The sequence below is a fragment of the Desmodus rotundus genome, chromosome 6 (assembly GCF_022682495.2).
Source record: "Desmodus rotundus isolate HL8 chromosome 6, HLdesRot8A.1, whole genome shotgun sequence".
Taxonomy (NCBI): Eukaryota; Metazoa; Chordata; class Mammalia; order Chiroptera; family Phyllostomidae; genus Desmodus; species Desmodus rotundus.
Window position 1 is genome coordinate 76,405,602 of NC_071392.1, and position 13,975 is coordinate 76,419,576.

General features: G+C 46.8%; 1 protein-coding gene across 1 annotated transcript; it reads left to right on the plus strand.

Moving 5' to 3' along the window:
* The first annotated feature begins 503 nt into the window (after window positions 1-503).
* On the plus strand, window positions 504-13,949 carry MEST (mesoderm specific transcript). The gene is made up of 12 exons (XM_024554968.3): window positions 504-721; window positions 3,877-4,031; window positions 6,173-6,252; window positions 6,655-6,732; window positions 6,856-6,992; window positions 7,141-7,199; window positions 8,248-8,288; window positions 8,858-8,928; window positions 9,178-9,279; window positions 10,592-10,668; window positions 11,510-11,573; window positions 12,452-13,949. Exons 1-12 carry the CDS (start codon window positions 696-698, stop codon window positions 12,567-12,569), a joined length of 1,008 nt encoding a protein of 335 aa, XP_024410736.2. The 5' UTR covers window positions 504-695; the 3' UTR covers window positions 12,570-13,949.
* Window positions 13,950-13,975: the final 26 nt, after the last annotated feature.

Sequence of the window (13,975 nt, forward strand, 5' to 3'; positions counted from 1 at the left end):
GGGTTCTAGGAGGTGTGGGGCACTCGTGGACCGCTGCTTCGAATCGGGCACTCGCCTAGTTCAGAACCCACACCTTGGGAATGGCGCCGGGTGCGAGCAGGTGCCACACCTGAGGTCTAATTGCCCCTTCTGGGGCTGCGGGGTGGGGGTGGGGGGCATTCGGTGGTCTAAAGGGAGGGTTAGGATTTCAGGGATCTGTTGTCTTTTCCGGCGGCGTTAACTTGCCAGAAGAGCTTCTGCTATAGAACCTGGAGCCCAGGGTTGGGGGACCGTGAGGGAGCAGCAGGATGGTAGCGGGGGTCAACGCCCTGAAGGTGCCCCCTAGAGGAGCTTTGGTGAGAGCGACACACTGTCTCCGCAGCGGCGGCAGCAGCAGCGGGGGCTGTAGGGAGGGAGGGCGGCTGCGGTGGGAGGGACACTGCGGCGCTGTGGGCGGGCAAGGGGCGGGGCGCGGGTGGTCTCTAAAAGACGGTGCCCACTGGCTCTGCGCTGCCGCGGCAACCAGCACATCCCGGCGCCTCCTCTGCGGCAGTCGCGCCTCGCGCAGTGCCGCAGCGCACGCCCGGGTGGCCGATCGCTGCTTGCCGCGGCCGGCGCCGCCCTCGCGGGCTGTGGCCGCCCTGCGTGGCTGCGGGCACCTGGGCGCCCCGGTGCTCTGGATCGGTGCACCGTACGGCATGGGATAAGACGCAGCCATGGTGCGCCGAGATCGCCTCCGCAGGTGGGTGCGCGCGGCCGCTGCTAGGGGGTGTGGCCCGCTCTCGGCCGCCGTCTGGCACTGGGGTGCTGGCTAGCGGATGGGTACTCTGCGTGTCCGAGCTTGGGGTGCCGGACCGCGACTCCCGCAGTGGAGGGAAAAACCCCATGGGGGCCTGGGCGGCGGGCCCTGGGGGTTTTATCTCATTGGAAGGGGATGTCACTTCTGCCCGCAGTAGAAGTCCGGATCTCCCGGATACGGGCTTTCTAGAACCCCGGCACGTCACCTTGGCTCTATTTAAGATTTTTAGACCCCAGCATTGTCCTAGCGCGACTAAAGATTTCTAGACCCTGGTTTTGCCTCTGATGCGCTCTAGGATTTTTAGCCCCCAGCATCGTTCTGCTGTGATTTACGATTTCTAGACACCCACATTGCACTAGTGTGATTTAGGGCTTCTGAACCCTGGCTTCGCTCTGTTGCGATTTAGGATTTTTAGACCCCGGCATCGCTCTGGCGCGATTTAGGAATTTTAGACCCTGGCGTCGCCGCGGCGCGGTTTAGGATTTTTAGATCCGGGCGTCGCCCTGGCGCGATTTAGGATTTTTAGACCCCGGCGTCGCCCTGGCGTGATTTCAGAATTCTAGACTCGGGTTTCATCTCTGTGCGATTTAAGATTTTAACACCGGATATCACCCTGGCACGATTGAGGATTTTCAGACCCCCCATGTTGCCTTGGCGTGATTTAGAATTTCAAGACTCAGGTATTGCCGTGTTGCCATTAGGATTTCAAGACCCGGTTATTGCTGTGGCGCAATATAGGATTTCTAGACCTGGGTTTTACCTTGGCGCGATTTAGGATTTTAAAATCGGATGCCACCCTGGCGCAATTTAGAATGTCAAGATTCCAGTATTGCTGTGGCGCAGTTTAGGATTTGAAGTCCCTGGTGTCGCCGTGGCGTGAGTTACTGCATAGGTGTGACTAGAACTTGCATTCGCTTTTATCACCGAGCGTAAGTATTTTTGAGATTTGAGTAATAAGAAGCAAAGTGAGAAGGATGATGTGGTCAATCATCGTGTTACACATGAATTGTTGGTATTGGTTTACAAAGTAGTTCCTAGTCTCACGAGATGCCGTAAGGTGGGCAGGTCTGGTGGTATTAAACGGATTTTTCCCATTTACAAGCTGAAGAAATCAGGGCTGGGAAAGGTTAATTTCCAGAAGGTTTGTACTGGGGTTTGCCATATTTGTTCTCTTGACTCATCGCTCCTCAAATCATGGAGATTTTGGTCAAAAATGTTGAATCCATTTTGCTTACCGATGTCCCTATTAAAAAAAATCCTAAAACGTCCTTAGGGGCATTTTTCCTGAGATGATAAAGGCAGAAAACGGCTTTCTGGGGGGTGGCCTCTGGCTTTCTCATAGTGAAAGGGAAGGAAGGTGTGAAAGGTGGGGGTGTCCAGGAGCAGAGTATGGATGTCCCCCCCAACACACACGCTGGGTGGGGGTGGGGGGTCCTACTTGCTCCTTTAGTAACCCCTCCCTGACTCTGCTGAGTCATTGCAGACACCAGGCTGCTGGGACCTGAATGGAGAGAGGAGAAGCTGGGGATAAGGCGTGATGAAATGCGCCCCTGAAGATGCAGGAGCTGGGGTATATTGTACAGATAGCTCTGAGAAAATGATAATCTAAACCTGATGCTTTTTGTCATCTCATCTTTCAAAGAGATAGTGGGATGTTGCCTGGTGCTATTGCGGGGTGAAAACTGAGGTATAATCATCACATTCCAGATATTCTTTGAATCACTTTCTAATATTACTTTGAAAGGTAGTCCGAGTCACCAACGGGGTTTGCGTTATGGACAGGTATGTCGGAGGGGAAAAGTCTGCTGTAGTGGTACCTATCGAAGAGGCAAAGGAGCCTATATTCTTTAAGGGACGTGGCTATTTTCCCACTGTGGCCGCACAGGCTTGTTTCAGCATTAAGAAAATTACCTTGTGATGGGTGGGGATTGTGGCCAGACTGGAACTGTGTGGAAGGGGTGTATTCAGACAGCGCAGTTTTCCCCAGGGCTTTGACCATTCATTTCTCTTACTTACAGATTTTTTTTTTTAATTTTAGTTTCTGAAGGTATTTCAACTTCCGCTATTTTGAGAGAACTTCCATTCTATTGCTAACTCTTTCCCTGGCGGCCATCAGGAGTGATAAGAGAGAAGCAGGGGGAACTGTTTCTGATTGCCCTGTGGCACTCATTGTCGTTAGGGACAGATTAGCCTGGACCTTTGAAGTCCTGGGCAGGGAAGGGAAGGTTGGGTGTGTAAACCATGCTCTCCTTCCAAGGACAAAATCAATTCCCAGGTGTTGGGTATGACCCCTGCCTTATTTTTTGGTGGGGGGCCGGTGAGAAGGGAGTCCTAAGAAATTAAATAAATGGGGGCTTCCTCAAGAGTCTGCTAAGAAAAGCAGAACTGGAACCCGCTGCCCTGACCTCTCCAGAGATTAGATATTCAGGGTCACAACAAGGCGGCTTATGTAGGCAACAGAGCGCACCCAGCTTCCTACTCTTACACACTCCGCACCCCGAGCACGTTCTCAACACAGGTCCAGGTCGTGGCCTTCACTGGGGTCAGCTGGGGGGTGGTAAATGTGAAAAAATCAAGAGCAAATCTCTGCTGAAGGTTATGTGGTATCACAGAGACACACATATATTCTAAAACATTAGTTAAAAGACATGTAAAATTTTACTGGTGGTGGCAGAGCTTTCAGACTACATGTAAAGGAAGTTATTTTCCCCCCTGAAAGCCTTGGTCAAAGCCAGTGGAAAGGGGCACCGCAGCCCCTCAGTAATCTTCCTTCTACTTCATGGGGAAACCTCTCCAGGTCTTGGGAACAGCGCAAGGGGAGGGGCTGAGGGTTAAAGTGGGGAGAAAGAGAGGAAGATTATATATTAAAATAATGTATTTTTTTTCCTGAAAATTAGAATGGTGAGCAAATATGGCGATTGCCATAACAGGCAGGGGTGCTCTTACGTTCTCCTTGGAAAATTTTCCGCCATGGTTCATAGGAGGGCTAGAAAGTCACCACGTGGTACAGCAATTTCCCACCCTATCTCACCAGCTTGGGGCTTGTAGACGTGTACAGTGTCACCTGACTGCTTACCTGGTCTCTGATTTTCCTACAGGATGAGGGAGTGGTGGGTGCAGGTGGGGCTGTTGGCGGTGCCCCTGCTTGCAGCCTACCTCCACATCCCGCCCCCCCAGCTCTCCCCTGCTCTTCACTCCTGGAAGTCATCAGGCAGATTTTTCACCTACAAGGGACTGCGCATCTTCTACCAGGGTAAGAACAGGACTGTTGGAACAGCCCGTGCGTACAGGCCCCCGAAGGCCCCAGCGCAGTGCTTATTCTGTGTCCACTGGTCTCTGTTGTCCCTCCGTGATGGAGGGGAAAACCCCCTTTTTCTGGGAAATGTGTTTGAAAGAATGGACCAAACCCCCCTTAACGGAAGGAAAACCCAAAGAAAACTGCCAGGCCTTTGCTGGATGGCTCAGGTAGTTGGAGAACTGTCCCGCAACCAAAACCTCACGGGTTCGACCCCTGGTCAGGGCACGTGACCAGTTGATGCTTCCCTCTCTCCCCCTTCCCTTCTTTCTAAAATCACTAAGCATGTCCTCAGGTGAGGATTAAAAAAGAAAGAAAGAAAACAGAAAACCGCTGGGAGGGAGGAGCTGGTGGAATTGAGATTCTAATCTCGGTAGAACTGATGTTTTTAGAATATACACATATTTTTGTAGCCTGATTTGTACTGATATTTTTCTTTGGATCACCTTAGCGCTGGGTAATACAGACATTGTTCGTAGATAAAGCAACCTACCATTGGTTCTGTTCCCCCCCAAATTCCTGATTTCATTTTTTTTGGTTTTTTATAAAGATTGTTACATGCGTAACGAACTGTGATTGAAGTCTTTTACGCCTTTGTACAAATTAATTTGGTAATGATAATTATTGTCGTGACTCCTACTTATTAAGTAACTACCATATGCTAGACATTGAGTTATATTTTCCGTCTTTATCATTTCATGTAATCTCTCTAACAGAACTTGGAGATAGGTCCGTTAACCTTGTGTCTACAGGTAAAGCACCTGAGAAAGGAATAGGAAAAGATTTCTTTTGGGCGGGAGTCAAGAGCAATAACGAAAAATGTTTGTCATAAAACCGTTTTTCATTATTGCTCCTGACCTCCTCTCATTTGCTATATTCAGTTAAGTAAGTATATAATTTTCTTGATGTTGGTCATTTAGGTTGCTTCCAGTTTTTCAATGTTCTAGTTAATGTCGACAGGAAGTCTTTACATATATGTTTATTTTATCTTTAAATTTTCAAACTATACTATTTGTAAATAGAACGATTTTATTTGAATGGAGTCTATGAATAAGACATGTAGGCAAAAATCTATAAAATTTTAAATTGCTTCTGACTAAATTATTTTGCAAGCCTTATTTTTGAATTCTTACGCCATTGGCAGTATTTGAATGTATCAGTTTTAATCTAATATTAGCAAGACATGCTACTCTTTAGCCCCGACTGGTGTCGCTCAGTTGGTTGGGCGTTGTCCCGCAAAGGGAAAAGCCGCCAGTTTGATTCCCGTTCAAGGCGCATGCCTGGGTTGCGGGTTCAGTCCCCAGTCGGGGCATGTATGAGAGGTAACAATCGATGTTGCTCTCTCACATCGATGTTTCTCTCCCTTTCTTTTTCCCTCCCTTCCTCTCTCTCTAAAAAAATTAATAAAATCTTAAAAAAAAAAAGATTCTACTATTTAAAGGGTTGGATAATTTAGAAGATGTTTATCCATTAAGAAATGTTCATGTCTATATTAATAATTTTTTATAGTTGTTAAATTTTGCAATTGTTTGAGCATGGTGCTTTCAATACTGGATTTTGATATTTATCTCTGGGAAATTACAGTGTGGGGCAAACAGTGCTAATTAAGGTACTCACAAGGCTGAGGAAGAGTTGCTATATTTCAGAGAATTTTTGTGAGGCCCTTAATGATAAGGTACAAAGAATTCCTAGTTTATATATATTATGATTGTATATACGTTTAACTGTATAATTAAACTGAAAGTTTACTTTTTAGTGCGAAAAGCAATTTACATATTAATAATACACAGTAATGGGAGAAATGCTTAAAAAAACCCTTGGTGAAATTAAGCAGACTCCCTTTACGTATTTTCATATAAAGTGTGCTATTTATACTTTTTTTAATATACAGATTTAAAAAAAAATCAAATGCCTGTTTTTATCGAAAGTAATAAACTTGCATTTTAAAAAGAAATCTACTTTTAAATTTCATTAACTTGGGTGGGATTTTGTGTCCTTTTTCCCAGATTACTTGGATTTTAGTATCGTCAAGGCTGTCTTCACCGGGCTTGGCTAATGGCTCTCCCCCCTTCTCCCCCCTTCTCCCCCCTTCTCCCCAGACTCCGTGGGTGTGGTTGGAAGTCCGGAGATAGTCGTGCTTTTACATGGCTTCCCAACATCCAGCTATGATTGGTACAAGGTAATGCATTCAGGCTTTCTAGGTCCTACTATGTCTATAAAAATCCAAAATCAAGGATTTCGTTGTCGGCACCGCAAGGTTCTCTTGCATTTGAATTGCTTAATAAAATAGGATTAAACGTAGAACTGTTACTCATTTATGGCAAAGGGGAGAGAAACTGGCAGTTTGGGAAGGATCCTTGCCAAGCTAAAAATGCTGGACTCTCTCCCTCAGTGGAGATTAATTATTAGGAATACAGCGCTTTGCAGGAGGCTCACGTACGGGCTAGCGATGGATCATGCAGATTTCCCCCATACTGAAGTCCGTTTATTAGGCTGAGGAAGGGATGAAACCCCGTATGCTGCTGAGGTGGGAGGGGAAGGGCGGATGGAAAAGTCCAAATCTTCTCTTTCTTTCTTGTAGATTTGGGAAGGTCTGACGCTGAGGTTCCACCGAGTGATCGCCCTCGATTTCTTAGGCTTTGGCTTTAGTGACAAACCGGTAAGCGGCATCTGGACGGGACCAGGGTCGAGGGCCAGGGGTGGACGAGGTGGAGGGGTCGGGCTGGCAGGCAGATCTGCCTTCGTGGCTTCATCCCGGGCACCTGCGCTTGCTTCCCCTCAGAGACCACACCACTACTCCATATTCGAGCAGGCCAGCATTGTGGAGGCTCTCCTGCGGCATCTGGGACTTCAGAACCGCAGGGTCAACCTTCTGTCTCACGATTATGGAGACATCGTTGCTCAGGAGCTTCTCTACAGGTCAGTGAAGCCACAGACCTGTGCACTAGTCACAGGGCTTACTCATTTACAGTGCTGGGTTCTTTGCAGCCCTTTGCCTCTTGGAAGTTTGTCTTCAGCCGCCGCACTGGTGCCGGTCCACTCAGATGCTTTTGCCTCCTGTTTCTAGGTTCAAGCAGAATCGATCTGGTCGGCTTACCATAAAGAGTCTCTGTCTGTCAAACGGAGGTAACTGCCTTGGCGGTGGGTGGAAGGTGACGTGGGCACGTTTAGGTATCAGTGACATCCACATGGTAATCCGATGGTATTGCAGACGGACACCATTTAACCAGGGATCTTTATCTTTTCTGTGCCACGAATGGCTTAGGAGGTCTGGTGAGATATATTGACCCTTTCTCAAGATAATGTTTTTAAGTATTAAAAAAAATAGGATTACAAAGTAAACGGACCATAATGACATTTAGTTAATACAAAGCTGTTATAAGTACAATAATACTGTGCTTTTTAAATGCATCGAAGCAAGGTCTGGTGGTGGGTCTAGCAGCAGCTAGCAGTAGCAGTGGTGGTGAGGAGGGTAAATACTCCACAACACCCGTAACAACTGCAGCGGGGTGTGAAAGGATGGAGCCACAGGTGCTTCTAGTACCCCTGTGGTTTTGTAAACTCTTAACTGATGGCCGTGCCATGTTTCAGTTAGAGTTGAGTGACCGCTTGATCACGAGCCCTTGTGGAGATTCTCTCCTTAGCATGCCATTGACCTTGGTTTGTAAATCCACGGACCTCCAAAGGCCCCCCGAATACGCAAGGGCAGACGGGGAGAGACGTCTTTGTCATCTATAAGCAATGCTTATGCTTTCTCCCATTAACTCTGGAGAAAAAAGGAAAAAATCTAAGGGGGTAGTTTTTTGGACTTACATCTCCTGAAAGACCCCTGGTTTCTCCGGCTGCCCAGACCCTTCATTACACCGTGCTCTGCGGAATGGGAGGAAACGCGCAATCAGCAGCAGTGTCGGTCACCGTAGACAGTATTTTTCCCGGTTCTCTACCTTTCCAATCTGGAAAGTAATCCCAGTAGGACATGATGTGACCTGTTAAACGCAGAATTCCACAGAGGAGGATTCAGATGACGGTACTCAGTTTTTATTTGCAATTCGTTTTTTAGCCATGAAGGACCCAAACGTGACAGTGAGTAGGGCAGACGGTCTCCAGTAACAGGCCTACATTTGCCCGAAAGGAGTCAGAAAATGACTAACATTAGTCTCTTCTTTTCCTACAGGTATATTTCCTGAGACTCATCGTCCTCTGCTTCTCCAAAAGGTTGGCTACTCCACTGACTCGATCATTAGCTCTTACGATCTAAACTGACATAAATAATGCCGGACCTTTAAAAGGGTCCTTTCTGCTGTAAAAGGCTGTAGTTAAAATCCTGCTCAACAATTTACATTAACGGAGTTAGTTTTTTCCTTCTTACGCAAATAAACAGTGGCAGTGGCCCCTACCTAAAGCCTAATACTTTCTGAGAATGAGAGATCAACAGATATTTGGAGAAATGCAGCCACGTGAAGGTTTGTGCCACCAGCTTTGATGTTGGAACAAGTTGGGATCCTCATCTAAAGTTGAATATATCAGTTAAAAACCTTAGGGATTCCGTGACGTGTAGAAATGTAATCTTAAAAGGAATTAGAAATAGGTGTGCTTTCCATCAGAGAAGCATGTGCGTAGGCAAAAGAAAAAAATAGCCAGCGACTGAACCTGTCAGCAGGAGACTCTGCTAAAGTCTCTTTCTTAGTTTTTAGTATAAAGGCTTTCTGCGGGCTGGCTGTCTCTCTCTCTCTCTCTCTCTCTCTCTCTCTCTGGACTCTCGACTTCCACTTCTTTCCCTCTAGCTTCTCAAAGATGGAGGAGTGCTGTCGCCCATCCTCACCCGGCTGATGAACTTCTTCGTGTTCTCTCGAGGGTAAGTTGTCGTCAAAGGTGGATTTCCTGCCCGGGAACAGCGCAGTGAAAAGTTGCTGCTGTTAAAATTCTGTGCCAAATCCTAGGGTTTGATATTTTAAAACGAAGGTGTTAGCCACTTGCCAGGGAAGGAGTAGAAGGAATTCATGAGTCAGTTCAGGGTCAGACTACATGACCTCTGAGGTTCCAGTCACCTTTGACACTCTGCATTCTTCTCACATGACTCTCTGCTTTTTTTGGACTCTTTCAGTCTCACCCCCGTCTTTGGGCCGTACACCCGACCGTCTGAGAGTGAGCTGTGGGACATGTGGGCAGGGATACGCAACAATGATGGAAACTTAGTTATCGACAGGTGAGATACCTTTGCTTTGGTTTCTAGACTGGCTGTTTTTGGAACGTGGGGAGACAGGGGATTGCTTCTTCTGTTCCTGGCTGGCTCTGCCATCCCGCAAGCAGGTGGGCTATTACCTAATGAGGTGCACAAAAAAAAGCCACGCTCTAAGAGAAAAGAAATGGATAATAGACTGAGCCCTGAGCCACGTGGCACAAAAAGTTTGGATAAACAGCTGCATATTCTCACGCTAATTCAGTTGTAACTGGCTGATTGGCTTTGGCAAGCCCTTCTTCGGACTTTTTGTTAATATTAAATGCTTCAACACGTCTAATCATAGTTGTGAAAGGCATTTAGCACCTTTCTCAAAGTACAAGTCTCTTCCATATCCTTTCTGTAGTGACAAGGACTAAGAGGGCGGTTTCTCTGTCTTGTACAAAGAATTCGTACGCCTTGGTTCACATGCTGCTTTCACAGAGGGACCTAGAGATAGTGACGTCCATAACTACTCGAGATAGGGCCCTGTACTTTGCCAGCTGGGTCACTGGAGCTTCCATTCCTTTAACTGATGGCTTTGCTGGGAATCGTGAGGGAGAGAGGGTCATTCCTCCCTCCCACCCCAACCCCCACGGGATCCCAGAGACTCATTTTAAAGTAAAAAATTGCGAAACAAAACCCTCTTTTAAAATTCCCACATACTTTCCTTTCCAAAACATAAGCACCACTTCTAAGAGGTGACAGCTGAGGTCTGTAACTCCCAGAGTTTCCAGGCAGAATAATCAGAATGCACGAGTTCGAGCTCTAAAATGTGGCCATGGCATCTCATCCCTGTAGGAGGAGAAACCCTCCACTTCATCTGTGGTCAGATGAAAAGCAGAGCCTGTAGCTTTGTGCGTATGCTCTTCCACAGTTACAGTTTCAGAACTGGACGTCAATTTAGAGACCATGTAGTGCAGTCCTCTTATTTTAAACGGGAGGAAAACGGTCAAACGATATGTTTAGACCTTTGAGTTACAGAGCTAATTACTGGTAGAGGCACAATCCGAACCTGGGCTTTTGTTACATGTAACCCAAACTAATTTGCAGCCTTCCTAGAGCTCATTTCCTGTGTCACGGGCACAGAGAAACATTAATTCTTACGTGGACAGCAGGCCTGATCACCGCCGTAGCTACCTGGGGGTTAACAGAGATGGGCTAACCCCAGGAGTGCCAAGTTGCTTCTGGATTAAGAAAACATACATTGCGTTCCCTTGAAGCTCATGTCAGGCCTTCGCATCCCTCTCACAACAAAGGTTTCTTGTTCTACTCCTGCTGACTTACCTGCGCTGTGTAGTCTCTTACAGTACATCAATCAGAGGAAGAAGTTCAGAAGACGCTGGGTCGGAGCTCTGGCCTCTGTAACTATTCCTAGTGAGTATTTCTGTATTACATTTTGATAGGAAAATTGAGGGACTCTGGAGTTAAAATAATCGCCAGATTTAGCAACTAAAAATATAATAAAGACAGCAAGCTACATCTGAATTTCAGAAACACAACAAATACTTTTGGGGGGCGGGCAAAGTATGTGCTGTGCAGTATTTGGGGCATACTAATAGTAGGAAAAAATCCTTTTCAAATTGAACTGGTCACCCTTTATGGAACCTGGAGAACCTCCCCCGTCTGGCACGCCAGCGACGTGCTACAGAATGAAGTCTACAAAACCCCGTGATGCGCTGCTCAGGTAGCTGCGCTCGGTGCCGGGAGCGGGGGATAGGCTGGTTTCTGTGCTGGGCCCTGCCAGTGGCGGCCGCGTCAAATGCTGAATTCTGGGACAGGAAGCTGTTTAGATTAGTAGTCAAGAGGCTATAGGTGGTTTTTGCTCATTTGTCTTTTCATTCTTACAGATTTAAAAAGGAAAAAAAGTCGGTGCTGTGTCTCACACATAATATTGTAGTTAGTGCTCAAAAAATAGTTGACTTCGTCAAGGGCCAGTTATTCCTGGAGGGAGAGACTTCGAGAATGACAGCACCCCGGGTTTAGAGACAGAGAAAGCCGCAGGGCTGAAGGGGGCGCTGACTATAGAAGAAAACGGCCCAAATGGACTCGGCTTTCAGCCTATTCTCAGAAGTTTCTTAGAACCTACTTACTGAAAGAAGCTAGAATTTGTATCATAAAACGGTTTCTTTAAAGAAAACTTTTCAGAGGGGTAATATTAGCGTGGGGGTAGAGCAGGTAAGAGCTGTGAGTAATTTGCGCCTCTTCCCTTTCCTAGTTCATTTTATCTACGGACCCCTGGACCCAGTGAACCCCTACCCGGAGTTTTTGGAGCTGTACAGGTGAGTCTCCCTCGGCCCGACGGTGCTCTCGCCACTATCTCTGACCTCACTGGCTGTTCATCCGGGAAATGTATAGTCAAGGATGAGCTGGGGAATCTTACTCTCACATGAATGTAAAGATCAGGAAATTGTTACACAGTCTCTTGACTCATACAGCCTGTGTCTCACTGCCATGTTCAGTACGCATTCCTAGGCGCGCAGGTAAGAAAGCGCTGTCCTGTGAACTGAGGAATGGGAATGCGTCACGGTTACGGGACGTGAGTGCTTTAGTTGACTGGAAAGCCAGCTAGCTCATCAGCCTCAGCTGAGCAACTGCGGGGAGAGGTTGAGAAGAGCTCACTGTGGGAGGGGTCTCATGGGTCGTTACTTTCTCTAGGTGCTTACTCGGAAGGTTGGAAAATGAAATCTTGACTTTGTCACATGAGAATGTTCCATACCTTCATATGGCCTAGCAGAAACAACCCAGCAGTAAATAGCTCGCACTTAATGTTCCACAAAACACCCTCGTTCATCTCCTCCCAGGGTTAAGGAAGGTCTTTTGTTATCTTTACTGGGACAGTGGTCCACTTGTTTGATGCCTCGTGCTTCCCTAAGGAGCTCGAAGTCATCCTGCTTTGACATGCGCTGCAAGTGTTCTGTCTTCACATTGTCGTCTCTTGGATTGTGAATATTTCAAACCCAGTGCGTGTATGTCATACATGGGGTTGGTAAGCTCACCTGCCCGAGACACAGTTCCGAAGTAGAAGCTGAATAAGCTCTTTGCTGGTCCCTTCCAGCACAGTATATCCACAGGGGCACTCACTGGGGCTGCCCACTGGCTTACCTCCTCCCCCCACCTGCAGCCTCAAGTTCACCTCCATGCTGTTCTCTTCCACTAGGAAAACGCTGCCGCGGTCCACAGTGTCGATTCTGGATGACCACATTAGCCACTACCCACAGCTAGAGGATCCCATGGGCTTCTTGAATGCATATATGGGCTTCATCAACTCCTTCTGAGCTGGAGAGAGTAGCTTCCCTGTATTACCTCCCCTGTTCCCTTACGTGTTGTGTATTCCATTTAGAAAGAAATGCCCAAAAGAGGTCCTGGCCACCACACACTCTTCTCTCACAAAGGTCCACCTGACTCACACTGGTGAACAGCATACAGTAAAAAGCCAGTAGAAGCTCCAACTAAGGGTGACCTAATAGTCCACCTCCCGTTCCTCTGACATCCGATCGAGTGTACGGACTTGCCTTTGCGTTGTTAGGAAACTCCATCGAGCACTCCTACTCACGGTTGCAGAGACAGACACTCTTTTGCACAGAAGTCTTGACATTTCTGTGGACTTGCTGAAATATTTAGGAGTGCTAGTTTCTGGCCAAGCCCCGGTTTGACTCTTACAGTAAAGAGCGAGGAGACGGTGCCTGCTTGCCTCTCCTTGGACGGCTTTAAGGGCACTTGCTTTTTCACGTTTTCTAAGCAGCACAGCTTCCAGGGAGAGTGAGTCTCCCTTGTCCTAACTTTGAAGTAGTTTCATCATTTGCATCTAATTATACACACTGTGTTAAGATAGATTTTTGTTTAAATAATGCAGTATTCTAAGGTTTTTGTTTAAATAATGCAGTATTCTAGGTGTACTTTAAGACTATGATTTACTTACACGTACTATGTATATTTTAGGAGGGTACTAAACCAGCAGACACTTACTCTGGCAGAACAGTGAACCTTATTAAACACAGTTAACTTCTGAATAAGTTGAACTCAATCCAAACTATTTACAAAATTTCTTAAAAATCACAGGACATTAAAGACCAATAGCATCTATGCCAGAGGTTTACTGTTATTAGCTGGAAAGACCAATTTTAACAGCAAATAACAGCCTGACTCTCATACCTCAGTGCTTTGAAGCGTGTCCCTCCTGTGCTAGTGGGGAGGGGAGGGGAGCGTCATACAGTCCCAAGTTACCGCGCCGAGTGGACCCTGATTTCCGATTGCCTCACTCCTCCCTGGCTGTCCCAGAGAGGCTTCCTCACGTAGCTCCTCAATTCCTGTACTTTGCAGACAGGAAAGTTCCAGAAACTTTAAGAGCAAATTCTGAAAGGCCTATGAACAAATGGTGCTGAATCCTTTTTTTTGAAGCTACAGCTTTCCTTGTTTAGGTCAAAACAGTATTATTAAGTGATTACTTTAAATTCTTCTTTTTAAAATTAGTAACTTCAAGTATAACAACTGAAAGTGGAATAAGTGTTTATTTTCTATTAATAAAAATGAATTTTGACAAAAGCGGACTCTGCCTTCCCCTCCCCCGCCACCCCTCTGGGATAAAAGCTTCCCAGCATCGCCAGGAGCTTCCAGACACGTTACGTTAAAGAATATAATGAAGTTAAGCAGCTGGGACGTAGGGCAGTATTTGCTTTTTCAC